This window comes from Sitophilus oryzae, unplaced genomic scaffold, assembly GCF_002938485.1.
Source record: "Sitophilus oryzae breed Bouriz unplaced genomic scaffold, Soryzae_2.0 scaffold_847_pilon_pilon, whole genome shotgun sequence".
Classification (NCBI taxonomy): domain Eukaryota; kingdom Metazoa; phylum Arthropoda; class Insecta; order Coleoptera; family Curculionidae; genus Sitophilus; species Sitophilus oryzae.
This window is the reverse complement of record NW_022147469.1, coordinates 1,045,032-1,058,783: the sequence shown is the minus strand read 5'-3', so window position 1 is coordinate 1,058,783 and position 13,752 is coordinate 1,045,032. Positions and strand designations below refer to the sequence as shown.

Here is a 13,752-nt window from a genome sequence, read left to right as displayed (position 1 = left end):
TCATGGTTAGTGGTGGTTAATGGCCTACCGACTTGGCGGAGTAAAAAGAATAAGGTTAATTTCATGTTTTGATGTTTGTATACAAAAAAACTTTTCCAACTTATTTACTTTACATGTTTAGTCTATAAATATGAGTTAATTGTACATTTTGAAACTAAATAATTATTAAACTATTTATCAAATATGGGCGTTACAATATTAACTCAGTTTCCTGTAGAGAACAAAACTGGGCCCCAAATAATTGAGTTGTTATCGAAAAGAATCAGTGCTTTAGGAGCTGTTCCACAAGGACAATTCTTAGTGGATTGTGAAACATATAGTTCAGTGCCAGCTTTAGGACATCAACGTACTGTTCATGTTTTGCATAACTCTGAGCAACCTGCTACTGTATTTGCTTTGCTTGAAACTGGTACTAAAACTATACCTTTGGCAACAGATGGATTATTTGATCTGTTAATGATGAAAATGTCGAGTTTTTATCAATCTAAAAAACAGACCAAGGCAGAATCAAAAGGTCCTCGATTTGAAATTGGAGATTTCTGTGTAAAGCTCGGTTCAGTAACTGTGAGCAGTAATTTTAAAGGTGTTTTAGTGGAAGTAGAATATAAACCATGTGTTGTTCCTGCTATGTGTTGGGATTTAATAATGGAATTTATGCAAGGTTTTCTTGGATCACTAGGTCCAACAACACCACCGTCATTTCTTCAAAATCGAATGCAAGATATTTATTCTCCAATTGACACAATTCAACAATACTTAGAACACTTTACGCTATTTAGGAAATCTCCAGGTCCAGCTTTGATAATGAGACCACAATAATAGTTTTATTTCTTTGGTTGTATAAAATAATGTTGCATGGGTATCATACTTTTAAGTTTATAACATTAGAAAAACACATTTTAATAATTATATTCTAATTTACAGTTTTTCTAAAAACTAATAACATAAGAGTTAAGATAATATAATAGTCATATAATAGTATAATTTATGAAGCCTTAAATGTCTGGTTGGTACATTTTTTTAATATACATGCTACGTTAGTGTATAATATGTTTTTGTTTGAAAAAAAAGTATATGTTTTTGTTCAAAAATAATAACACTATCTTACCTATATATTTTTAAGAAGTTGTATTTACTAATTTTACATCTAACAATTACATTGATAGTTGTTTGTGTATCACAAAAAATTAATCAGTATCAGGAATAGATTATAAACACCGGCATTTTTCATAACCGGTATTAGTTAATTTGAATTTGAGCGTTAAGGTCAAGCAGGGTCAAGTCACTCTAGACTTTTTATTCTTAATCTAAGGTCATGACATGACAGGCGACAGCCCTGACAGGCCTCTATTTGAGGTTATTATTAAGTTGTTCTAATGTTTATTTTTGAAATCTAGAGTTAATTTCCAATTTCCACACAACATAACTAGTGATAAGGAGGTGATTATTCCAAAATAGTATTTTTTAAATTTGTTCCTTAAATGTTAATATATTCTTAATTTTTAACTTCTAAAATTTTCATCATAATCGGTTAATTAGGTACCAAGAATCCTTGTTTTCATCTTATGTAATAACAACATAATAAAGTACGTATAGAAACGATTAATGAAATTAGTAATTGTAGGTGAAAAATGATCTTACGTAGAACAAGTAGTATATCTAAAAGGCTGTTTTCAAATCAAAATGCTTTGCAGCCGTTAAATGAACGATCCCTTCTAGAAGTAAATGGTCCAGATGCATCAGAATTTTTACAAGGATTAATTACAAATGATATTCACCATATTAGTAATTCTGTAGGAAGCATGTTTGCAATGTTTTTAAATTTAAAAGGTCGCATTTTATATGATACCATAGTATACAAGACTGATAAAAAAGATTCATATTGGCTTGAATGTGACAGCGCAGTGAGTTCAGCATTACAAAAACATCTTAAAATATACAAGGTTCGACGGAAAGTGAACATTTCCAGTTTAGGAAATCATAAAATACATGCTTTATTTAGTTTAAATAGTGATCACCAACAAAATGTTAATATACTAACTGGAAGTTACGATACTAATGCATTTCCAGGAACTTCAACTGATATAAAAACTCATAAGGATTTATTAATATTCAAAGATCCTAGAGTATCACAATTGGGTTTTCGAATAATTTCCTCTAGTAATAATGTTTCTAATACAATCAAAGATATTATCGATTGTGATATAAATAGCAGTTATAAAAAAATTAGGTATAATTTGGGTATAGGGGAAGGCATAAGTGACTTATTAGCTGGAAGTTCCTTTCCCTTGGAATGTAATGGTGATTTTTTGCATGGAATTAGTTTTCATAAAGGTTGTTATATAGGACAAGAACTAACAGCAAGGACTTACCATACAGGAGTGATAAGAAAACGTTTAATGCCTTTACTTTTTACCAAAGTACCGAGTTCTTTACCAGAAAATAACTCAATTATCCATGATGGTGTAAATTTAGGGAAACTAAGGGGTATTGAAGGCGATGTTGGTATTGCACTGTTAAGAATAGACAAAGCCTTGAAATTTGGAAATATATCAGTAGGTGATGGAGGAGCCAAAGTTATTAAACCACATTGGTGGCCTATAGAATTACCAAAGGAAAAACAAGAAACTACCCATGCTTCAATTTAACTATGATTTTAATCTAATTTAATATAGAAAATTCAGGAAAATATTTTAAAATTTTTTTGACTGTGATACATAATGATGCAGGGGTTAAGAAATATAATTCTTGTTACAGATTGCATATAATCATGCAAAGTCAAAACAGTTTATCCACAAAAGAAACCATGGAAGAAAAGCCTAGTACATCAGCATCATACATAGAAAGTAGTGATGTTAAAGAAAATCCAAAAGACAAACATCAAGAAAATATTTTTAAATGTGCATTATGTAATCTCAATGAGAAATTTGAGTATTTTGGTCGTAATCCACCGTTTATTAAAAACTATCAACTTCTCGAAGATGCTTATGTTATAGTGGACCCATTTCATCCTCCAAATCAGAACCAAATTTTAATTTTAGGCTCTTATTGTATTCACTGCAAAAAAATGGTCTGTAAAGATATGCACTGTAGCATTTATTTCGAAGGAACTCACTGTATAAAATGTGCTAAATTACATATGAACAATTTTCCTGTAACAATTCAAGATAAAATAAAAAGAAATTTAAAATAAAAGGATTTGTTGTTATTCTTTTTCTACTTTTGACTTTCCTTGTAACTTTTCAGCTAATTTCTTCTTATCTTTAGTACCTTTATTTAGTTTATTCTGAAAAAAAAAGAAAACATAAGAAAGAGTAAACTATAGAGAACATAAAAATACCTTCTTTTTAGTTGCAGATTTCTTGCCCACAAATGAACTTTGGTTAGTTTTTTCATATTTAATGGCTTCAATCTTTTCTTTTGACTTGCTATTCATTTTCTTGTTTCTTGTTGTTTTTTCCTACAAGAAAGAGTCACAAGTATAAGACTGAGTTAATATATTAAACTGTATAAATTAATATGAATATAGTACATACAAATAAGAATACTTACATTTTTCTTTTTTGCTTTAGTAGAGTTACACAATGAAATCCTCAAAACCCTATTTTTAAGGCTGACTTGTTCCATTTCCAGTGCTAACTGAACTGAATCGATATTTTTGAAGTTAACATATCCAAAACCTTTACCCATTCCTGTACGCCCATCTCTTATAATACGTACGTGAGATATCGGGCCACACACATTAAACAATTTCCACAATTCCTCTTCTTCTGCATCTAAATATTTCAAACATAATATAAAAATTCATAAATAAATATTAACCCTTTTACCAAAACTTAAATTTCCTATAAAAATTGCTTTAGACTCGTCATGTTTATTACTTTCTTCACAATATTCAACTCTGAGATGATGCTCTTCAAATAGATCTCCATTGGCTTCTTCTGCTTTTTTTGCATCAGCTGCATTACAGAATCTAAAAGAATTTTTGGTTTGAAATAAGAATAATATATACAGCTCAGGGATATTACCTAATAAATGCATATACAGTATTACGATCTGGATGAAATTCCTTTTTAATTGCTGCTACTTTCTTTGATACTTTAAGATCTTTCACTGGTATTCCCCTAATCCTAACAGCTTCAATCTGTCCATATTTTTTAAAATGCTTCTTTATTTTTTCCTTTTTTATACTTATTGGTAGATTTCCAACAAACACAGTTCTGTTAACATACTCCGCCGAACTCTTAGTTTTTTTATTATTTGCATTTTTTATTCGGTTTACAGCATTCTCTATATTCACAGCACCTTCAGAAACAACAGGATTAGAAGATGCAGATGAACTTTTTGCTGGGGTATTTGTTTTTGAAAATGGTTTATTCTTTTTACTTTTTTTAGTCCCTTTTACATTTTCCTGATTTAACTTGATTTTCTTCTTTTTTACAGGGGTTTGAAACGAAAAATCTTCATTATCTACTTCTCCAAAAGTTCTCTTTTTTGAAATTGATTTCTTTCCTAATCCTTTGGGCTGACTACTTTTTTTTTCAATAGGGTTCTCATGTTTAATTCCTTTTTTATTTTTATAATTGCTCTCCTCATCAGACTTCTCTTTTTTAATATTGGTTTTTACAATTTTAGTTTTGTTAGGTGCATTTATACCAGAAATTAATTCTGCTAAACTACCTACACTATACTCCATTATTATATAAATATATGTATTACGTATTTAATGCAGTGTACAATATTGTTACAACAGCCGAAAGCATCTGTCAGGCATTAAATATTAATTTTAACTTTTGTGATCAGCACGTTTATTTACAACTTCCTTCTCGAAAGTCGGTGTCACTAATAATGGTTAGTTTGATAATTTCTTCCTTTTGTTTTTAATTATGGTTAGTTTGTTTTTTCTTCTTCTCTTCTGTTTATTGCTCGTAAGCTGCTAGGATTATACGGTCCGCATATAGGTAACTATTAGTAGTTCTTGGTTTTACGGCCTAAGCTGCTAGGGCTATTCGGCATTTGGAAACCAATACAGCTTCTTTTTAAATTCATTTAAAGCCCTAAGCTGCTAAGACTGTCCGGCCTGTTAAAAGAGTTACTAAACTTCCATCCCTCTGTTACCCAATCTCTCACAAGGCTTAATCAACAAAATAATTCTCAATCATACATTTTTTATGTATTTTACTTTATAAAAAGTAAAAAAAAGCACTGGCGCGTTATCACCCATCCCTCGATCATATATAAATATATGATCTAAAACATAGATAAAGGAGTTATTAATGTAAAATGACAAGCACCATTTTGTTCTGTATATGTAATTTTCGCTTTTTGAAATAGATATGTAATGAAATTATTTATAATTATTTTAAAATTGAAGATTGTCATATTCTGAGGAATCGAATTTTCATTACTTTTCTTTTTTTATCTCAGCCCTATACCAAACTGTCAATGTCATTTTCCAGTCAAAAATTATAGCTTTGTTCTGTGGTTCTTTATTAAATTTCTTGCGATTTGTGAAATATCGTTTTAGAAAGGTAAATCTACATAAATTTGAATCATCTTTATATCTTTTTATTTAAGTAAATAAAATAATGCAACTATTTATAATGGGGTCGCTCTTGGCCCAGGTATTTCAGAAAAAAACTCTTGTCGGCTTTTCTATGATAGCCCCTCTCGATTTGAAAAATGGCTAAAATCTTATTTTTGTTCCAAAATAATTATGATGATATTAATCCAAGGTTTCGCAAATTAAAGAGTATGAAAATCTTTGATTATATTCTTGGCAGTCTGACAAAAATAACAAGTTGAAATTGATATTTATTTATTGTTGTTTTCATGTTTAAATATCGCCTTAATTATCTTTTAGTAAAAGCATGCCAGAGATGACCGAAGTCGAGAAACCCGTAGTGGCAGAAGCTAAACCAGAAAAACCAGAACAGAGTGCGGAATCGTCTACAGGTAATTTCATAAGAATAAGTTTATATTTTATTTCTAATATTAGCCATTAGACAGCGACTCTGATGAAGAAATTCCCGAACTGGAAGATGCGGGCACCGCAAATGCCGGTTCTACAGCTTTCCCTGGAGCATCCGCTGCAGGACTTCCTGTTGATATGGTCTCGAAAGCTAAGCAATCTCGCGGCGAAAAAAAAGCCAGGAAAATAATGTCAAAGTTAGGACTTAAACCAGTAAGTTTATAATGTTTGTCTTAAATTGCATCTCTAATATCAGGCGTCTAAATGCAAAACCCGACAAGTCACACATTTTTGAAAACAGTTCTATACACCTTTTAAATTGTTATCCAAAGAAAAACTCTCTGAATTACATTTTTATGCAAGATATTTGCAAAAGATACTGCACCGGATAAATTCAGTGGTTTAGGTTTATTATTCTTTTTAATATTCATAATATTTTAAATCATTTTTTGTGTATTCTGTAAAATTTATTTCAACGGACTTGTGAGGTTTTGCATTTAGATGCCTGATATATAATATACAATTTAATAAATAATTTAAAAAAATAGGGTGTCAGAGATGGCTTGGAAATATAGATCACTGTCATTTTGTATATATTGTCATTTCCAAGCTAACTGGACGCCTTTTTTCTATCATATGGTATAACTTTGACATAGTTGATTAACTTTGGCATACTTAAAAAAATAACTCTTAATATTACCATATTATGAAGTACTTTCAATAAAAAAATAACATTAAATATTTTGCTTGTACTTACCCTGTTAACTTTAAAGCTCTTTTTATATTAAAGAGCTTGTGGAAACTGAGCCACAATAGGCTCTCGCGGCCGCAGTGGAGCATCTTAACCACTCTTAGTCAATACAATACAAATACCCTTTTAATGAGAACCAAACTGGGTAAAATTATTCTTCTGAGGTTTACGAAAATCACAGTTATCCCGCAAAATAACTTTATTTAGAACTAAATTTAATAAAATAATTCTGAGATCACATAAGAGAAAATACCAACATGTTTATCGGAATTCACTATTCGGAACATCAACAAAATCAGACAAATAAACCATATATGAGAGACACATAACTCATTCTATGGATTTCAGATTTCACTAGTTATAGCATATACTTCTTTAGAGTATCTGGCAACACGGGGCGTCGAATACAGTGGCGGATACAGAGGGAGGCTTATGAGGCCCGGGCCCCCCCTAAAATCTGTAAATTGGTTTAAATCTTAGGCTTTTGACTTAAAAATGGCGCCCTAAAAACCATGTTCTATATTACTTTTTATTTTGGCTTCCCCCTAAAATAATTTCCTGTATCCGCCACTGGTCGAATAGAAGTTTGTTCCCACAAGCATTCAAACCAGTCAGAAATTTGTCAAATGTAATTATTGATCACACCAAGTCAGAGAGAACACTAATAACTAAAGTGAGAGAGACCGATCAATGTTAATTTTTGAAGACTGTGTTAGTGGCGCGGCCTTTGGCGTCTAACCCGAACTATGAGCGCATTATCGAAATAGTAGGTTGCATTCATACATATATACTGGCGCCAAAAATTTAAAATTTGTATATTTGAACTGAATATTAATCTTTCAAGTTTATAATAAGAAATCTTCGTAGTTTTTTTAGATTATTTTGTTGACAACGAAAATTTATTATTAGACTTTAAATCATTAAAACCTATAAATAAAATACTGTGTAGGAACATAATAATTTATTTAACTCCATACTCCTTGCCATACTCCAACTCAAGGCTGCAATCTTCAGTATCTTTTTTTATCTAACTTGGTTGGGAGTGAACAGGGAAGCACGGTTGGGAGCTCGCACAGAGTATCAGTAGGTATCCCGTAGGTATTCAATGTTTTTGATAGTCTTTATTCTGTAACAAGTACCTAGCAGTTGAAGAAAATAATTTGTATTACTGGAAATAATACCAGGTATAATACCTAGTCGTTCCATAGGTATCAGAAAAGAATGTGATGTTTTAAATTAAAAAAATTAAATTAGCAATGTATGATTATTATGTGCACTCACTATTACTATTAGGTATGTTAAAATAATTACCGAGATAAAATTTACCTTTAAAGGAAACGTTTTGTCTGGGTCTCAACCACAAAACAAAAATTACAAAAATGCCGAATAATCGTGGAATCTGAAATAATCAATAATGACAATAATCTTCTCTTCTGACAAGCTAAAAGAACAGGCACATTCAGTTAAAAACAATTTATTACTCCAATTTGCTCCGATTATCAACAGATTTTAGTTATCTCCTTCTAGAACTAAGAAATAGAAAAAGCTACTGACAATCTAATTAATCCTGTCAAATGTTTAACTTGCAAAGTTGGAAACTTCCTTTTTTGACCGCCTAAACGCTATGCGCGTCTGGGATGCGCGGTGACAAAATAAACTTGTCTACGAAATGCCCTATTCCACAAGCCCTCTCACTTTAGTTATTAGTTTCTCTCTGCACCAAGTCATACATATGTTGTAAACAAAAAACATATTCTGCTGAACAATCTCGTGAAAATCCCTTAATAGCCAGTTATCGCCAGCGGTTCTCACATTGTTGCCATTATTTTTATAAATTTTCAAAGTTAAATAACTCTATGTAATATGTATATAAAAATATGTTTCTTATAATAATAACCCCTTAAGATCACTTGTTTTTGGGACACTCTGTATATTAATAATGATAAATGTAATATTTCTAAGTTTCTTTTTTTTTTTTAATTTTAGGTTCAAGGAGTTAGTCGCGTAACCATCCGCAAATCAAAGAACATCTTGTTTGTCATTAATAAACCAGATGTGTATAAGAATCCTGTCAGTGACACATACATCGTATTTGGCGAGGCTAAAATCGAAGATCTTTCTCAACAGGCACAAGTTGCAGCAGCTGAGAAATTCAAAGAGGTAATGCTTTATTTTAATTTTTTTGATTAATTAGTTTTAAACATGACTTTTTTAGGTTAATCCTGCTGGTGATGGTGCTTCTGGCGCCACTACAACATCCGTGGCTCCGATTGCAGAGGAGTCTGAAGATGAGGAAGTTGATGAGACTGGAGTTGAAGATAAGGACGTTGAGCTTGTCATGTCACAGGCGAATGTCAGTCGAGCGAAGGCTATAAAGGCGCTGAAAAATAATTCTAATGATATAGTAAATGCCATTATGGAACTTACAATGTGAATATTTTTTCGATGTTTAGCGTTTTATTATAATCACAATTATATTGTATTTAAGAGTTGTTTTTTGACGTTATAGTGTGTATATAAAGTCAAAAGTGTTAGCCATTTAGTTTTACAAAAAAAACTTAATGATTTATCAAACAGAACGTGACAAGATTCAAATATTTCAGATTGTATCAGAGTAATTTACTAAATCATGATAACGTTTATTTAAAGCCAATTTGTTGTGACATGTTTACAGGAATTCAATTTCAATGTCTTGAAGTTATTTTATTGAATAAAAATATGGACTATTTTTCAGCTTATAAACTTGTTTTTAGTTTTTATTATATATTTTTTTTAATTACAGTTCTATTATTTTACTAGACAATTATTCCAAAATAACTTTAGTGCGGGTATATGACATCGTCCTTAATCTAGACTACCATAGTCTATCCAATGAATCAGGGAATGTTTCAACTTTCGACAGACAGTATCACAAAAATGACAGAAAATAAAATTTCTTGTGAGTTAAAGTAACAGGCAACTGTTACTCAGTGTTCCCCTCATCATAAAACCATATACGTCGTAAAACATGTACGTTGTTTTCCTGACGAGTCTGATTATACAATATGACGAAAAAAAAACGTCAGCGATGGCTATGAAATGAAGATCGCTGTCGTTTTATATGTAAAATTATTTATTGTCATTTCTAAGCCAACTGGACCAACCTCTTTGACTGGACACCGTTTTTCGATCATACTGTATATTATTATACAGACTTGGTCATTCTAAGCCCGTGGTTTGGATTTTAACGTGTGTAAAATAAAGATGGAGATACCCAAATGGATATTTTAACGTGCTAAAAAGAGATGAGAGTAAGCTCATTTCTATGCGGTATACGTTCCATTAGTGGTGACGTCTTATTGCGGAAGGTCAGTGCTTTATTGTTTTAACATAACCTCATATTACTTATCCCTATATATATCCTTTTATGTAATTATACCTATAGTAAACGCTTATATACTTACTCAGAAAGACACAAATATCTTTTGAACAGAGTAATATAATAAAAAATTAAGAAAAATTAGATTATCCCATTATATTCTTGCTTTGTTTGGATTTTGCAACACTGACCTTCTGCTACATGACGTCACACTAATGGAGCGTATTGCCGGCTTTCCTTGGAAATATTCAATGACTAAAGAATATAAGGACATGTAACGCCCCTGTACGGGCTGTAGTAGAATTTGTGACGTTAGACGCCATTCGTTTGATGCCAAATAGTGAGTCATCATCCAGTCACCAGCGACAATTTTAGCGATTTTTAATAGTTTGTTGTGTGTAGTGAACTTTGTATAAACTTTGTTACAATGGTGAATTGTGTAGCTTTCAAGTGTAAAAGCCACAGCGACAAGAAAGAGCCAGGAGTTACGTTTCATAGGTAAATAAACAGTCCACTCCAACTTTTAGCGTTTTCTTATTGAATTCGATAATTATTCTTCAATTTCAATTAACATCTATATGTACTTGATATGTGCTATACGTCGATACTAGTTTTGTATCTTTTGTTAACATTTTAGTACGTTTTTTTCGTAATTAGTTAGGATGATACACCATAGGCGTAGTCAAAACAATTATCAAAAAATATAAATATTGCTTCAAACAGCTAGGTTAAGAAAAATATGTGCCACGGCACTGTTTGATGCCAGCGTCACAATTTGCTGTCGGGTGTTATTTGTCCTTGGATTCTTTAGTCATTGGAAATATTTAATATTGATGCGCCTATGACGCCATCTCTCAACTTTGCAATCAACAACATTTTAAAATAGAAATCGTCTCTTCAATAGAATTCTCTTTTCCGCCAGGGTTCGTAGTTTGTCGTTTCAACGAGAGATGTCGCCATGCCCACTAGAAATTATATCTAGGGACTTTAATAGAAATTCTTAAAAATCTTAAAACCGGGAATTTTCTGCATAATTTGACTGGAAAGTTGTAATGAACCTGACTTATACTAATTATAAATTATACTATTTAAAATACCGTATGATCGAAAAAAAAACGGAGTCCAGTTGGCTGGGAAATGACGATCGATAACATTTTCCATATAAATTACTACTCTATTCTAAAATGACATCGATCTAGTCAAAGACAAATTCATAGGGAGAAAGAATACGCAGATTCGTTTCTCTTCTATATGTTATACCGTATGATCGAAAAAAAGGCGTCAGTGATGAATATGAAATGAAGATCGCTGTCATATACAGGGTCCGGCAATAGCGCGTCGGGCATCTGTAGCTCCTAGAATAAACAAGTTGAGAATTTTGTTTAAGTGCATACCTGAAGTATGTACCAGGATGTATTTCAGGAAAATATTTTAACTTCTATAGAGTGGCTCAAAAAAGTGTGAGTGGACCTGGATATTTTTTTTTAAATGGAACACCCTGTATATTATTACATTTTTGGCTTCTTTTCCGATCACTTTACATAACCCTAAGATATGAATAAATAAATTTTGATAGTTTCAGAGATATTAAAAAATAAATCAAAAATATTGTTTTTTCAGCCCTTCTTAAAAAAATTATTAAAAATACAAAAACTGTTTTGAAAACAAAACTATATTAGGTATTTTATTTTAGATGGTCTGTACTTACTTTGCTATAAATATGAAAATCGTAAATTATACGGGATGTTCAAAATTCTACGCTTTCTAAAATATAAAATAATTTTTCTTCGTTTTTTTAAATGGAACACCTTGTATATTATTTTTTCAATATACGGAGAATTAAAAAATGAACATTTTTTGTATTTAGAGTATTTCAAAATTTTTAACGGTTTCGCAGATATTTGCGGTTTTATATTTCATATGGCATTTTCCACAGTAAATTTTTATCAAAGCCACCCAATAATTTTTCTCTCGTATTTTACCATTGAAAGCGCTATATGAAATAATACTGCGTCTATCTGCGAAACCGTTAAAAATTTTGAAATACTCTAAATACAAAAATTGTTCATTTTTAAACTCTCCTAACTAAAAAATAATATACACGGTGTTCCATTTAAAAAAACAAAGAAAAAATATTTTATATTTTAGAAAATTTGGCGTAGAATATTGAACATCCTGTATGAATTACGATCATTATTATTTATAGCAAAGTAAGAACAGACTATCTAAAGTAAATACCTAATATCGTTTTGATTTCAGAACACTTCTTGTATTTTTAATAATTTTTTTTAAGAAGGGTTGAAAAATATATATTTTTGATTTATTCTTTAATATCTCTGGAACTATGGAAATATATTTATTCATATCTTAGGGTTATGTAAAGTGATCTGAAAGGAAGCCAAAAATGCAATAATATACAGGGTGTTCCATTTAAAAAAAATCATCCAGGTCCGCTCGCACTTTTTTGAGCCACCTTATAGAAGTTAAAATATTTTCCTGAAATACATCCTGGTACATACTTTAGGTTTGCACTAAAACAAAATTCTCAAGTTTTTTATTCTCGGAGCTACAGATGCCCGACGCACTATTGCCGGACCCTGTAGAGCATACATCGCAATACAGAGCATTTTTTCAAAATTTATAGGGCACTTTCCTGAATATACCATACGATCGGAAAAAGACGACGTCAGAGTTAGCTTAGAATAGAGTTAAAATTAACACCGCAAAATTTTACATACATTTAATGGAAAATTTTATTGTTCGTCATTTCGAAGCCTGCTTTACGTGTTTTTTTCGATCATGAAGGATTCAATTAGTTCTGACGCATAAGATGCTCAAGTGTACCTATGTATCAGAAGGCCAAATCTAGTTGGATATTGGATAGCGCCGGGAAAGAAATTTCGGGTTTCTACACCCAAAATGGTTATTTTTTATAGTAAAAATAAAATCAAAATTATTTATCATCAAAATACAGGGCAGCAGATCAAAAGAACGGACAATCTTGGGAAGGGGACCACAAAAAATATTTGCCGCCTTTCCTCTATAAGTAGTAAACTACAGGGTGTTTCAAAAAACATGTGCCAATCTCGTGGGGAGATTCCTCACGTATAAATAATTTTCTTCTGAGTGCTTTTTTAGCGATTAGAATGAAATTTTGAGGGTAAATACTAGTAAATAGTAACTTTTGAACTAAGTGCGACATATTTTAATGATAAAAATAAATAATATAATAATAAATAAATAAATAAATAACGCTTTATTGTACAAAAAGCCAAAATAGCTTCATCGACAAAGCATTTAAAAAACAAACAAACGCACAAAAAACATACAAATAATAAAAGATCTAACCAAGCATCATATATACAATTAAAAAAAAAATTACGTCATTAAAATTACAAATAGAACATGCATGGACATTGCAGAACACAAAATAAAACAAACGTAACAATAAAAATTTTACAATTGGAAAATTGTAAATGGCTATACTAATTTAAGAGTTATTATAAAATATTAAATACATATATACTAGATTTTTAATCAGTGTGTGAGATGATCAAAATTTTAAAATTCAAAATTGTTCAAGGTTAAACATCAACAAAATAGTCGATTCGAAAAAAAAGTCGTTTACCGAATGTAGGGCTCTTTCCAGTAAGTATGATTTCAGAGCTTTGC

General features: G+C 30.9%; 4 protein-coding genes across 6 annotated transcripts; 3 read left to right on the top strand and 1 right to left on the bottom strand.

Annotated features, from left to right (window-relative positions):
- Positions 1–27: 27 nt before the first annotated feature.
- LOC115889769 (mediator of RNA polymerase II transcription subunit 20) lies at positions 28–1,459 on the top strand. Its single transcript, XM_030909842.1, has one exon. The coding sequence runs from the start codon at positions 184–186 to the stop codon at positions 817–819; it is 636 nt and encodes a 211-aa protein (XP_030765702.1). The 5' UTR covers positions 28–183; the 3' UTR covers positions 820–1,459.
- LOC115889767 (putative transferase CAF17 homolog, mitochondrial) lies at positions 1,312–2,928 on the top strand. 3 transcript variants are annotated; one of them, XM_030909840.1, is made up of 2 exons: positions 1,312–1,440; positions 1,625–2,928. In XM_030909840.1, the coding sequence occupies exon 2, from the start codon at positions 1,632–1,634 to the stop codon at positions 2,646–2,648; it is 1,017 nt and encodes a 338-aa protein (XP_030765700.1). In that variant the 5' UTR covers positions 1,312–1,440; positions 1,625–1,631; the 3' UTR covers positions 2,649–2,928. The 3 variants fall into 3 exon arrangements, with proteins under 3 accessions (XP_030765700.1, XP_030765701.1, XP_030765699.1); XM_030909841.1 differs by having other exon boundaries at positions 1,341–1,457; XM_030909839.1 differs by having other exon boundaries at positions 1,371–1,567.
- Positions 2,929–3,071: 143 nt separating this feature from the next.
- On the bottom strand, positions 3,072–4,860 carry LOC115889766 (RNA-binding protein 34). Its single transcript, XM_030909838.1, has 5 exons — positions 4,029–4,860; positions 3,831–3,973; positions 3,553–3,776; positions 3,341–3,460; positions 3,072–3,286 (listed from the first exon to the last, which is right to left on the bottom strand). Exons 1-5 carry the CDS (start codon positions 4,694–4,696, stop codon positions 3,206–3,208), a joined length of 1,236 nt encoding a protein of 411 aa, XP_030765698.1. The 5' UTR covers positions 4,697–4,860; the 3' UTR covers positions 3,072–3,205.
- A 570-nt stretch (positions 4,861–5,430) lies between these two features.
- LOC115889791 (nascent polypeptide-associated complex subunit alpha) lies at positions 5,431–9,460 on the top strand. The gene is made up of 5 exons (XM_030909872.1): positions 5,431–5,531; positions 5,864–5,955; positions 6,006–6,184; positions 8,709–8,882; positions 8,938–9,460. The coding sequence occupies exons 2-5, from the start codon at positions 5,871–5,873 to the stop codon at positions 9,154–9,156; spliced, it is 657 nt and encodes a 218-aa protein (XP_030765732.1). The 5' UTR covers positions 5,431–5,531; positions 5,864–5,870; the 3' UTR covers positions 9,157–9,460.
- Positions 9,461–13,752: the final 4,292 nt, after the last annotated feature.

Coding starts and splice junctions, on each gene's coding strand:
- LOC115889769 (XM_030909842.1), top strand. CDS start 184: ATGGGCGTTACAATATTAACTCAGTTTCCTGTAGAGAACAAAACTGGG.
- LOC115889767 (XM_030909840.1), top strand. CDS start 1,632: ATGATCTTACGTAGAACAAGTAGTATATCTAAAAGGCTGTTTTCAAAT.
- LOC115889766 (XM_030909838.1), bottom strand. CDS start 4,696: ATGGAGTATAGTGTAGGTAGTTTAGCAGAATTAATTTCTGGTATAAAT. Junction 3,974..4,028: donor ACTGTATATGCATTTATTAG/GTAATATCCCTG, acceptor AAATTCTTTTAG/ATTCTGTAATGCAGCTGATG. Junction 3,461..3,552: donor CTAAAGCAAAAAAGAAAAAT/GTAAGTATTCTT, acceptor TCTTTCTTGTAG/GAAAAAACAACAAGAAACAA.
- LOC115889791 (XM_030909872.1), top strand. CDS start 5,871: ATGCCAGAGATGACCGAAGTCGAGAAACCCGTAGTGGCAGAAGCTAAA. Junction 6,185..8,708: donor CAAAGTTAGGACTTAAACCA/GTAAGTTTATAA, acceptor TTTTAATTTTAG/GTTCAAGGAGTTAGTCGCGT. Junction 8,883..8,937: donor CAGCTGAGAAATTCAAAGAG/GTAATGCTTTAT, acceptor TGACTTTTTTAG/GTTAATCCTGCTGGTGATGG.